Below are 13810 nucleotides of genomic sequence, written 5' to 3' on the forward strand. Positions count from 1 at the left end.
AGCCTGCCCGCCTCTTTTCCCAGCGACGAGGGGGGCACGGAGGCGGCCGGCCGGCGGAAGAGAGTGAGGATTAACACCCGCTTCCTGCACGAGGACTCGGGTGGCGAGTCGCGGGAAGCCCCCGGGTCCGCTTCCAAAACCGACCACGAGAGCACCCCGCCGAGCGACTCCCGGGAGGCCACCCTGCAGGCCCCGCCGCCAGTGCGTGCGATCCCCAAGTCCATCGAGGAGATCATCGCCTCGCTGCAGTCCGAGGCCCAGCTGGCCTCCGACCAGACCATCAAAGAGCTCATCCAGAGCGTCCTTGGGCAGAACTACGACATTAAAATGGAAGTAGGTGATCCAGAATAGGGGTCATATTTCTTCTGGATAAATTTCATTTCAGGATTCAGACATAAAATCGTGCATATCGTGTGTTCTAAGCTAGACAAGCTCGAAAAGCTAGACAAAGTGTTCGGGTGTTAATCAGGGTCTTTGAATTTTCCATCGAGGGAGTATATCCTTTTAAAAAAGTGAAAATAATGGAGAGGGTATTTCAGAAACTGGTACAAAGAACATTAGTTCTTTGACCCGAGTAATACATAACTGGTAACCTTTCCTTTCAAAGTCTTTGTGATTATTTAGTATTGATTTGGTTGATGTTTTATATGAAAGACTCGGTCTTTGGTGGTACAGTTTATTAACAGTAAATCTGTACCTTAAGAAGATCAATATACTACTACTGAGCTGTATTTATAAGAATTTTGGTCCATTTTCAGTGAAAATCATTCTCTTAAAGTATGTTTAAAAAATTTACTTTCTAGGTCTTCTCAGCTATATGGACTATAAGTGATTATTTGTCCCAAGGACAAGCCCATCAGGTGGATACCCATAAGAGCCCTGTTTTACATAAGAGGCTTCCTAGCTTTAGTGAGTTTAAAAGGATTGCCTCCCAGTTCAGTAACTAAGGCAGAACAGAGCTGGGCGTCCACCCCAGCCAGTCATACCCCAGAGAAGAGACTGGAATCATGCCAGGACTGCCTGTTTGTTGATTGTGATGTGTCCCCAGGCAGGGAGCAAAGCTAGATAGGGTCCTGGTTCATTATACAGACTTAGTTCTAAACAGGGACATTCAAAGTAGAAATAATAATAGGGGAGTCTGAGTCCCATATACACACAGAGAGAGGGAGAGAGGGCAGGAGGAAAGGAGTTTTTTGAGAATGGTAATTAGAATGACACTTAGGAGGGAAGAAGATTCTATTACTCTTCTTGGCTGCAGCGCCAAACCTCTTGTTAGTACACAGAATACTGCTGCCACATTATGTCTTCAAAATAGTTTCAGCCCAGAATATACTCTTGGCTGTGATTTAAGGAATGTGATCCTAAAGCCCATTAGGGAAACAAAAACGTGTAAGGACAAGAGTCCCCTGTGTCGTCTTTGACCTAATGTTTGTAGGCAGAATGGGACAAATATTTTCAAGTAAGATCCACACCTCCCTATGGTTACTGAACAAGACCAGCCTGACTGTTCAGGCGGTTTCAAAATGAGTACTTCTTATAAAGTTTTCTGTGAATCTAACAGAAAAAGGAATCAGGGATACACACATTGGAGAGCCCAAACGGAGAGAACAAAGGCCTCATTGCCCGCCCCTGTCAGAAGGAACTCTGTAACATAATCAAGGCATGTGATGTGAAGAGGGGCCTATATTGGAACCCGGCTCAGTGGTCCTATACAGTTGGAGAAAGTTACACTTTTAGAGCAAGGGTTTAAGGAGGGAAGAAGATTCCCTCCTAAATCCTTAAACCCATTTGCCATAAAGAAAATGCATTTTGAAGGGTTCAAATAGAATAGAATATAAGAAGGGAGAGTATCAATGATGATTTGCCCCGGGACAGTGAATTCTGTTCTTTCTGGTATCCATTTCTCTTGTGTATCCTTTTCTGGTGCTTCAGTTACCAGAATTGCTTTATGTAGGAGAGTGGTTTGGAGGATTAGGGTCAGAAGTCAGCATCACTAGCTAGCCCCACATTATAAGACTTTGTTGTTCAGTTGCTAAGTCATGTCCAACTCTTTGTGACCCCATGGATTGCAGCATGCCAGGCTTCCCTGTCTTCACTATCACCCAGAGCTTGCTCAACTCATATTCATTGATTTGGTGATGCCATCCACTCATCTAATTCTCTGTGTCCCCTTCTCCTCCTGCCCTCACTCTTTCCCACTGTCAGGGTCTTTTCCAGTCAGTTGGCTCTTCACATCAGATGGCCAAAATATTGGAGCTTCAGGTTCAGCATCGGTCCTTCCAATGAATATTCAGAGTTGAATTCCTTTAGGATGGACTGGTTTGATCTCCTTGCAGTTCAAGGGACTCTCAAGACTTGGCCAGTTTCAAATGTCTTAGTCCCATCCCTGCCTTCCATTGTATTGATTTTTTGTATAGCTAGTTTTTGTTCTTGCTTTTAAACTTTTGCCTCTGTGTCCCATCTCCCCTTCCCCCCAACAATTCCAGAAGATGGAGCTTTGAATTATTTTGGTCTTTTGTTAGGGTGAGAAGAGAACAGTGGGGGATTTGTTGAAATGGTTGTGACTGGGTAGGTGAGGGATAGCAATGAAAATGCAAGTAAAAGTGGTGTCTAAATTATGATTCTAAAAATCCTTAAGATTATAATAAGGCCACTTGTTTTAAACGTTTGGAGTTTATATAAACAACGTTCTGTCCGTAATAAGCAAGGGATATGGTTCTTCACTTTAGACATCTTAATTTGGAGCCAATCCCTTGAGGGAAAGTCAAAGGATAAGACAGTCTTGGCAAGATGTGCTGTCTCTGTTTAGAGCTCGGGCAGGGCCCTTCCAGACCTAGCATTCAGAGTTCCACAAACAATTACATAGGCCAGAAGGTGCTCAGAATACCTGAAGATTAAACTCAGCTGTCAAATGTAGGTCAAACATCTAAACCAAGGTTTCTCAACCTTGGCACTTAACTTTTTGGTTTAAATAATTCTTCATTGTGGGTGGCTGTCCTGTAATTGTAGGATGTTTAGAATTATCCTTGGCCTCTACCCAGTAGATGCCAGTAGTATGATCCTCTCGTCATCCTCCCGACCACCAAGTCATAACAACTGAAATATCTCTAGATGTTGCCAAATGAGACCAGGGGTAGAAGGGTGTAATCACCCCTCCCGCCCCCCCCCATCCTCCCAACCAGGTGAAAACTGGTGGCTTAAACAGTAAGCATACACCATGGCAGGAGGGATAGAAATTTTATAAGTTCCTAAATGCTTGTTTTACTGAGGAATTCAATATTATCACTCACAAAATACATTCTAATTATATGAGACTGAATAAAGGTTAGAGACTTCCTTCCAGATGTTAATTGAGGATGAAGGAATCAATCCATCCTTGGTTCTGTGGTGTGTGTTGTTTTTGGCCATATAGCTCAAAAGAAGAAATGGCTTAAAATGACCCAGGTGAGGGAGTTCGTGTCCCCAGGTCTTTATAAACAAATAACTCACAAGCAAATGTTTTGTCATAAAACTTATGCCTGCTTTAACTTTAGGGAAGATGAAATAGACATACTTCTCTCTCTTCTTCCTGCTAAGTAAAACTAGGTACAAACAAACAGGAGAAGACTCCAAAAGGTAGAAAGAAGCAGACTGGCTGGGGACTTTGGGATCCAAGGGATCACGTAGTGATAAGTTCTTAGGTTTTCTTTTTGTCTCAGATCTACTGCACCAGAGCTAAAGAGACTGGCAACCTAAGAATGTGCCAGTGGGTACAGACAGAAAAAGCCCCAGCAAAAGCCTGCTCTCTTTAGCTAAGAATCAAGAAAGGAGCAGCCTAGCAAGACAAAACTTTTAGACAATAACTGTGCTACTCTAGTCAAGCACCACAGAAAAACCTATGACCCTGTCCTCTCCTCTGCCAGCCAGGACTGAGGAGGGAGCTAAACTTCCACTCTTGAATGACTGTAACAGGTTACCCCAATTTCTTCCCTAATGACATAGTGTCAGTGGAGAGCCAAGACTTTCAACCCTAACAGTAAAGAGGCTATCCTACCTTCCTCCCTGTAGTGTCACTGGACACCATACGGGCTTTTCCCAGTTTCCAGGACTTTGATGCTGAGAAGGCAATGGCACCCCACTCCAGTACTCTTGCCTGGAAACTCCCATGGACGGAGGAGCCTGGTAGGCTGCAGTCCATGGGGTCGCTAAGAGTCGGACACAACTGAGCGACTTCACTTTCACTTTTCACTTTCATGCATTGGAGAAGGAAATGGCAACCCACTCCAGTGTTCTTGCCTGGAGAATCCCAGGGACGGGGGAGCCTGGTGGGCTGCTGGCTATGGGGTTGCACAGAGTCAGACACAACTGAAGCGACTTAGCAGCAGTAGCAGCAGCAGCAGGACGTTGATGACAGGAAGATTAGATCTTCTGTTGTAGTCCTACAAGTGCCTGAGGCTCTATTATTCCCCCAGTTTACTGTCTCTGTTACTCAGATTGATAAAATAGTATTGTTTCATCTTCATGATCACTGATCCTTTCCACTGTGTCCCATACATTCAGTATTTGAGGCATTTGTACAATTTTATTTTAATTACTGTAATTTTCAGTTCTAACATTTTTCTTTGGCTCCTCTTTATATATTCTGTTTCTTTACTAAGACTCTCTTTTTCTCATTGTTCCAAGTATACTCATTATTATTGCTTATTCAAGTTTTGTTTTGTGTTTAGACTTGAAAGAAAAAAAAAGACGATACCAACATTGAGATGACCAAGATGTTAGAATTCTCTGATAAAGATTTTAAAGTGGTCCTATACATCACTCTAATTGGAAAACAACAATACCAGTAGATGGAAATAAGTTATGATATATAATGTAATATCTGGAAAATGACCAAAAAATCTATACAAAGAGATTCACTCAAAAACCACTATATATAAATCAACCTAGAATTAAGAAATTTTAAGTAACCCATAGGAAGGCAGGTAAAAAGTAAACAGAAGCAAAAAACAGAGAACGAAAAGAAAAGTAGTAACTTCAAACTCAAATGTATCAGTAACTACACTAAATGTAAGCGGTCTAAATGTAGTGATTAAAAGCAGAGATTGGCAAGTGGGTTCTGTATAAAACCCAGTATATATATATATATATATATTTTTTTTTTTTTACAAGAAATGTACTTCTGGTATGATGATATAGGCAGGTTTAAAGTAAAGCATGAAAAAAATATCAGGCACAAATTATTCAAAAAAAAGAGTGGCTATATTAATTTCAAATAAAGTAGACTTCAGTACAAAGAAAATGATGAGAGACACAGTTGGCATTTTAACATGATAAAAGGGTTAATCCATTAAGTCAAAGGAATCCTAAATGTGTGTTAAACAAACAACAGAGCTGAAAAAATATGTGAAGTAAAAACCAAAAGGAGAAATTGATGAAACTACAATTATAGTTGAAGATGTCAGCACCTTTCTTTCAACAATTGACAGAAAACCCTAGACAGAAATTCCCCAAGAATGCAGATGAACTCAACACTACCATCAAACGTTAGAAACTAATCTACATTTATAAAACACTGTGCTCAGTGGTAGCAGAATGCACATTCTTGTCACTGCCCATGGGACATATACTAAGACCATCTCTGGTCCATAAAAGTGAACTTTAATGAATTTAAAAGCATTGACATCATATAGAGTGTGTTCTCTGATTATAATGGAATCAAACTATAAATTAATAACAGATTGATAATAAAATCTCCAAACACTTGGAAACTTAAACAATATCTAAGTAATCCATGGATCAGTGGGGAAATCTCAGAGAAATTTTAAAAACTGAACTGAATTAAAAGTACAGAATTTAGGGGACATAGGTAAAGCAGTAGTGCCTTTATCCTAGAGAATGAAAAATTACTTACATTCAAATAGGAAACTGAGATGAATGTTCTTAGGAGCTTTTGTTACTTAATAACCCCAAACTAGAAATAACCCAGATGTCTTTTAAGGACATACTACTCAGCAATAAAAAGAAATAAAGTACTGGTATCTACAATAACTTGGATGAATCTCCAGAAAATTATGCCAAGGCAAATCCAGTCTCTAAATGTTATATACTGTATAATTACATTTTATACAACATTCTTAAAATGACTAAATTATAGGAATGGAGACGAGATTTGTAGTTGTCAGGGGTTGAGGACAGGCTTGAAGTAGGGGAGGGTGAGAGGGAAGTATATGCAGCTTTAGAAAGGCAAATTCAGAAATCTTTCTGGTGATGGAGGTATTTTGTATCTTGACTGTATCAGTGTCAGTTTCCTGCCTGTGATTTTGTAATAGTTTTGCATGATATTCTCATTAGGAAAACCTGATAAAAGGGTACAGAGGATATCTCTGTATTATTTATTATAAGTGAATATGTGTGTGTATTGTGTGTGTGTGTGTGTTAATCGCTCAGTCATGTCCGACTCTTTGTGACCCCATGCACTATAGCCTGCCAGGTTCCTCTGTCCATGAAATTCTCTAGGCAAGGATACTGGAGTGGGTTGCCATTTCCTATCCCAGGGGGCATCTTCCTGACCCAGGGATCAAACCCAGGTCTCCTGCATTGTAGGCAGATTCTCTACCATCTGAGCCACCAGGGAAGCCCCCAAAGTGAACATGAACCTATAATTATTTCAAAACAGAAACTTTAAGTAAAATTTTATTTGATTGTTTATAAAAGTTTATGCTTCTTTTTACAAGTTGTAAGGAGGAATATAAGGAAATGATAATTTCTCTTTAAAGCCTCCCTTAACTCACCAACAGTAACCAATACTTGTTTATCCTGTTGTTGTTCAGTCACTCAGTTGTGTTTGACTCTTTGTGACTCCATGGACTGCAGCATGCCAGGCTTCCCTGTCCTCCACTGTCTTCAGGAGCTTGCTCAAACTCATGTCCATTGAGTCAGTGATGCCAGCCAATCATCTCATCCTCTGTCGTCCCCTTCTCCTCCTGCCTTCAATCTTTCCCAGCATCACGGTCTTTTCTGATGAGTCGGCTCTTCAAATCAGGTGGCCAAAGTGTTGGAGCTTCAGTTTCAGCATCAGTCCTTCTAATGAATATTCAGGATTGATTTCCTTTAGGATGGATTGGTTGGATCTCCTTGCAGTCCAGGGGACTCTCAAGAGTCTTCTCCAATACCACAGTTCAAAAACATCAATTCTTTGGCTCTTAGCCTTATTTATGGTCTCACATCCATACATGACAACTGGAAAAACCATAGCTTTGACTAGATGGACCTTTGTTGGCAAAGTCATGTCTCTGCTTTTCGATACGCTGTTTAGGTTTGTCATAGCTTTTCTTCCAAGGAGTAAGCGTCTTTTAATTTCATGGCTGCAGTCACTTTGATTAAGAGGCTCTTAATTCTTCTTCCCTTTCTGCCATAATGGTAGTGTTGTCTGCATATCTGAGGTTATTAATATTTCTCCCACTAGTCTTGATTCCAGCTTGTGCTTCATCCAGCCCAGCATTTCACATGATGTACTCTGCATAAAAATTAAATAAGCAGGGTAACAATATATAGCCTTGACGTACTCCTTCCCCAATTTTGAATCAGTCCATTGTTCCATGTCCAGTTCTAACTGTTGCTTCTTGACCTGCCTACAGATTTCACAGGAGGCAGATAAGGTGGTCTGATATTCTCATGTCTTTATGAATTTTCCACAGTGTGTTGTGATCCACACAGTCAAAGTCTTTAGCATTGTCAATGAAACAGAAGTAGGTTTATCCTTCTACATTTATCTTAATTATTTAATATAAATATTTATGCTAAATAAATTCTTTGGTATAAATGTGTACACATACATACATATGTAGGTTTTTTTTAAGTAAAAATAAGAACCTATGGTACACATTATTCTGCAGCTTACTTTTTGACACATATCAATGGACATGTATACTTTTTGTTTTTTTTTAATCGCTGCATATTATTCCATAGTATTTAAACATTTCTTGGCTCTTTGCTCTTCGAATTTTATCTTTCCCTATCCTAGGAACAAAGTTTTGCTCCACTGGAGTTATAAATCAAAGAACCTACCAGGATCTGGGCAAAGAAAAGCCATCTGTTGTTTGACTGTCACAGGTATAATTGGGAGGGACTAGTTTGGGCAAATCTTTTCTCTTCAGAGTGACAGACGCGTTTATTATACTTTTCTCTTTATATTCTCTTTGTGCGTTACTTTATTCTCACAGACGTAACAGCTTAAACTAGTACAAATGATGTAATGATTAAGAAGTTTCTTGATTTACAGTTTTTTTCCTGTGAAGTTTTAAAATCTCTCAGATATCATTTGGGTGCCTTCAATAAATGCAAAATGTTCACGTGTTTAATTTCAGTTCATTTTAAAAGATGGAAAATAATATTTTTATTTGTTCTTGAGAAAAAATTCTTATTCCTTTAGCTGGTTTGGTTGTAATAATGATTTTGAACCAAGCTAGAAGTTGTTCCTTTAAAATAAACTTCTTCTTTGTTGGATACAAAGGTGTTTTATTTTCCATGAGCATTTTTTTTTAAGACTGAAATACAGAGTTACTTGAAAAATGAAATGTTAATTTATTGTAGAATTCAGATGTACTTTTTTTCTGACTCTTAGTACAGATACTGCCCAGCAGTGATTGTTTTCTTTTGCCTGTTTGTGTAATAGTCTCGTAATTTAGACTATAAAGGACAAATACATTTGAATGTATTGAAAGTAATTCATTTTCACATATGCCACAGTTTTGAGTACATATGCAATAAAATGAAGAATTTTTAAATGTTAGTGAAATAATTGCTTTTTTCTGGCTACTTCAGGCACAATTATTTGGATATTTAGGACAAAGACTTTCCCCCTCTGGGGGTTGTTATTTCAATATATAACTCAGTTTTAACTCTGATTTCCTAAAGTAGGCCTTTTTAATGCTTTTACATTTTAACGGCTAGTCTAAGCCCTTAGAATCTCCTTAAGTGGGTGGTGAGGCGCAGCTGATAAATAGCATATTTAAAATCCAGCACTAATCACTACCTTAACATTGTGAAATTCAAATACATTTTAAGGGTAATTTTTGTGATATCAATTCATGATTTTTATGTTCTGTGTAAAATGAGAGGAAAGAGTTCATTCAGTTTAAAGAAGCTTAAAAAAAAAAAAAAAAGAAGCTTAAAAATACTAAAGTTGCTATCAAGGCTTAGCATAATATGGCTACCTTGAGAGCAACCGAACCAACTGAATGTCCCAGCTAGGTTACATACTGACTTATTGTACACAGGAAGTGGTTTATTTTTTATTACTGAAAACTACCGTATTGGGTTGTGAGTTGAGTCAGTCATTCTGTAGCTGTAAACAGCCTGAAGCTAGGCAGTTGTATTATTTAGAGTGCCTGTTTTAACACATAATAGGTAAACATATGGCTTTTAAGGATGGGTAGATAAACAGTTTTGATAATAAAATCAAAATCTTGAGAACCAGTGAACCACAATCATGCATCTTTCATCCCAAATGGAGGTAATTTAGTAGACGAGGCAGCACACAATCCAGTTGTGCTGACTATGTATGTCATTTTGGGGAGAATATTATTTTACAAGTACCTGGTTTCTTTAGTCCACTGTAAAGTACACTGCATTTTAGTCTTACTGTAATAGAGAAGGATGGCTTGACAGAATCAGTCATACTTATTATCTTTATGAATTTTTATGAGCACAAGTAAGAATAAAGGTTAAAATCTGTTGCATTGAAACTAAAAATAGTCTGTTGCATTGAAACTAAAAATAACACATTCTGATTTAATAAATTTTATATATTTGTCTTAAAAAAATTTTTTTTTAATATTTATTTATTTGGCTCTGCTGGGTCTTAGTTGTGGCATGTGGGATCGAGCTCCCTGACTAGGCATCGAACCTGCGTCCCCTGCATTGGGAACGCAGAGTCTTAGTCACTGGACCACCAGAGAAGTCCCTGTGTTCCTGTATGGAAAAGAACTTCTAGAGTTCCGTTATAAATTTTTTCATAATGTTTCCTACTCTCATTTTTCATTACAGTAGTGTCTGGAGCTGAAAGGTAACCTAATTAACTTTGTATTATAGATAACAAAACTGAGACCCAGTGAGAGATAGTGACTTTTATAAGGCTGTACAGCCAATTAGCATTGTTGGGATCAGAACTAGTTTAGGTCTTTTCACAGCTGAACCAGAATTGTTTTTATTCTTATTACATGATGTTGATGGCACTTCCTTTTCCTCTTTGGCCCCATCTTCTCCCCACCCCCACCAACTGTCTTGAGACCTAGACCCCAAGACAAGTGTCCAAAATTACTTCTCAACTCGATTTTTCCCCTCTCAGATCTCTACATTAGTGAGAGGCCCATCACACTCTCCTGTCCTGGCATGGCCACCTGTGGCCTCTTGCTGGTGACTTCTAAGCCCAGCACACTTAGACCTGGGAAGGTCAGTAAGAAGCAAGGATTTGCTGCTCATAGAGTGGTGTGGTGGTGGTAGCGATGTGTGTGTGGGCTGGGACTTGGGCCAAGATTGTGTCAGGAAGTGAAAGAATACAAGTGGGATGAATTATAAGTAGTGATGACATTAGCAGTGGGTTGTATGATCCCTAACCCGTTACATGCAATCAAGGAACACTGATCCTGCCAACTTAGGTTGCTGTTAATATGAATAAAAGATGAAATGGCCATTATCTGCCATCTCTCATGGCAGAATACAATCTGACCCACTTCTACTTCATCTTCTTAGCTTTATTTTATATAAAAATCTGTTAGCTATTCTCAAAGTGAGGAAATGCCTGCACGTATTTTTTTCTTCCCAGCCCAGTGGTATAGGTTATGAGTCCTCATCCTTTTGGGGAAGAAGAGCTACTTAAAGAGCAATTAATTAGTTTATGTTTGGCGCACTTGGGTCTTTGTTGTGTGCACAGGCTTTCTCTGGTTGCGGAGAGCAGGGGCTACTCTTCACTGTGGGACTTGGGCTTCTTAGTGCAGTGGCTTCTCTTGTTGTGGAGTGTGGGCTCTGGAGCTTGGGCTTCAGTAGTGGTGGCACAGGGGCTGTGCTTAGTTGTGTCGGGGCATGTGGGATCTTCCTGGATCAGGGATCCAACCCGTGTGCCTTGCTTTGGCAGGCGGACTCTCAGCCATTGGACCACCAGGGAAGCCCAAGGAGAGCAACTTTTGACATACTTGAAATCTTATTTGTGATGGACTGGGGTCTTGTTGAGACTCCTTGACTTGAGAGAATGGAGGGTGTCAGTGGCCTTACCAAGAATTCCCAAAAGCCAGGAGGAAGAGTCAGCACTTTGGATGTTATCTAACTGAGACTGCAGGATTGCCATGATTGCATGGTTCACTGTTAATTGGCGTTCTGTTCATCAGATTGGGCCAGTCTTGATAATGAATAAAATCCCTGCCGCCCTCTACCCTTTCCTACCTTTTAAATTGGTAGTCTATCTTCTTTTTAGATTTCACAGATAATACAGTAAATAAAATTCCTGTCCTTTGCATGACTTACTACAAATTTATTAGGCACACAGGAGGAGATTATAATAAAGCCAGACCTCATCATTTCAGTCAGATTTCCCCTCAAGAACATCTCTAGTATCAAGCGCTTCATCTCTTAATCATTGGAAATAGGGTTTTGAAGAAATGAAAGACTGAGACAGCTGAGACACTTTTCATTGTTCTAATTTCATTATGCTGTGGAGACCTGCCTAGATGTAGTCTTTGACAATCAATTATTACTCTGGAAAGTGATTATTAAACACTGAATTATAGCTTTTTATGCATGACTCTGTTCTCTCGCTCTTTAGGGTTAAGTGAAAAAGCTTATTAAATATCCATTTACAATGGAATCTTTGAAAATGCTAAATGGAATGCATAATTCATATAGCTTGTCACTAGTACAATGCCAACTTAGTTTAGCCAAATATCAAGTAACAGGAAATAGGAGTAAGTGGCAGTCCTAATAGAACTAGCTAGGGCAGCTTATGGGTGCAGATAATCAGAAAAGCCAAAATAATAGTGACTTAGACGAGATGGAAGTTTATTTCTGTCCTATAAAAGTCAAATCAAAGGTAATGTTGGACTGATACGGTGCTTTGCAGAGTCAGGAATCCTGCCATCTTACTGTTTCACTGACTAACCCTCATTGCCATGGTCATCTCAAGGTCAGCAGTGGCTGCTGTGACCACCATATCTATATTCCAGCCAACAGGAAGGCTTTAAGCAAGAAAAGCATGCGCCTAAAATTGCCCACCACTTTTGCTTATGTTTCACCAGCCAGAACTTAACTCCATGACTACATTTACCTACAAATGACAACGAAAATAAAAGTTGATATTCTGAGCAGGCTGTGTGGCAAGGTTCACATTCTGTTACTCTGAAGGAGGATAGAGGAGATGCTGGATCAGTTTCTGTTATTGTTCCTATCGGTCATGCAATGTCTATGGAGACTTTTGTGGCTGAAAGAGCTTTTCCCTCTTCAAAGGTTTATTGAGTACCTGCAACATTTGGTGGCTCAGTAAGTAAAGAATCCATCTGTCAATGCAGGAGATGCAGATTCGATCCCTAGATCGGAAAGACCTGCTAGAGCAGGGAATAGCAACCGACTCTAGTATTCTTGCCTGGAGAATCCCAAGGACAGAGAAGCCTGGCGAGCTACAGTCCATGGGGTCACAAAGATTAGGACACGACTGAGCACAGCACATCAGGTACTAAGTGTTGAAAGATTTTATATGTGACACAAATGTTAGCTTTAAGGAATTAGGTAAACTAACAGAACTAGCAGTCAGTGGAAACCGATGGAGAAAGGCCTGGAATTTCAGTTTGATGACCTAGATCCTTGACTTGTAATTTATTTGTTACTTAAAATTCATGGTGCCTCACTTTTCTCATCTCTGCAGTAGAGTTAATAATGCTTACTTTACAATACTGTGAGAGTAAAATGATTGTAAATAAAGCAGCACATGTTAAATATACTGCAGTTTTTAAAGGCTTTTAGTATGTATTTCCATATTGCTAAGTCGCTTCAGTCATGTCCGACTCTGTGACCCTATAGACGGCAGCCCACCAGGCTCCCCCGTCCCTGGGATTTTCCAGGCAAGAACACTGGAGTGGGTTGCCATTTCCTTCTCCAGTGCATGAAAGTGAAAAGTGAAAGTGAAGTTGCTCAGTCGTGTCCGACTCTTATCGACCCCATGGACTGCAGCCCACCAGGCTCCTCCGTCCATGGGAGTTTCCAGGCAAGAGTACTGGAGTGGGTTGCCATTGCCATATTACCTCCTGGTAAAACTAAACCATATACATTCCCACAAATAGAGGGTATCAGTCTGTTTCTCTCCATCCTCACCAGCACTGTGTGTTACTGTGCTTTGAATCTTTGCTAATTTGGAAGGTCAGTGGCTTTCCAATACTTCTCAGTTCTGGAAACCTTTCTTCAAATGAAATATTCAATGAATGTTCAGTATCTCAAACATTTAATAGCATGGCAGCAAAGAATAGAAAGAAGAGATAAGAAAGCCTTCCTCAGTGATCAATGCAAAGAAATAGAGGAAAACAACAGAATGGGAAAGACTAGAGATCTCTTCAAGAAAATGAGAGATACCAAGGGAACATTTCATGCAAAGATGGGCTCGATAAAGGACAGAAATGGTATGGACCTAACAGAAGCAGAAGATATTAAAAAGAGGTGACAAGAATACACAGAAGAACTGTACAAAAAAGATCTTCACGACCCAGATAATCACGATGGTGTGATCACTGACCTAGAGCCAGACATCCTGGAATGTGAAGTCAAGTGGGCCTTAGAAAGCATCACTACGAAC

General features: G+C 39.7%; 1 protein-coding gene across 1 annotated transcript in view; it reads left to right on the top strand.

Moving 5' to 3' along the window:
* Nucleotides 1–13810, top strand: part of LOC104985274 (putative uncharacterized protein C14orf25) — a 56071-nt gene that overhangs the window by 458 nt on the left and 41803 nt on the right. The window contains exon 3 of the mRNA XM_010835352.1: nt 24–333. Within this exon, the coding sequence (XP_010833654.1) occupies nt 24–333 (310 nt within the window). The remainder of the gene's footprint in view (nt 1–23; nt 334–13810) is intronic.

This window comes from Bison bison, unplaced genomic scaffold, assembly GCF_000754665.1.
Source record: "Bison bison bison isolate TAMUID 2011002044 unplaced genomic scaffold, Bison_UMD1.0 scf7180017864041, whole genome shotgun sequence".
Classification (NCBI taxonomy): Eukaryota; Metazoa; Chordata; class Mammalia; order Artiodactyla; family Bovidae; genus Bison; species Bison bison.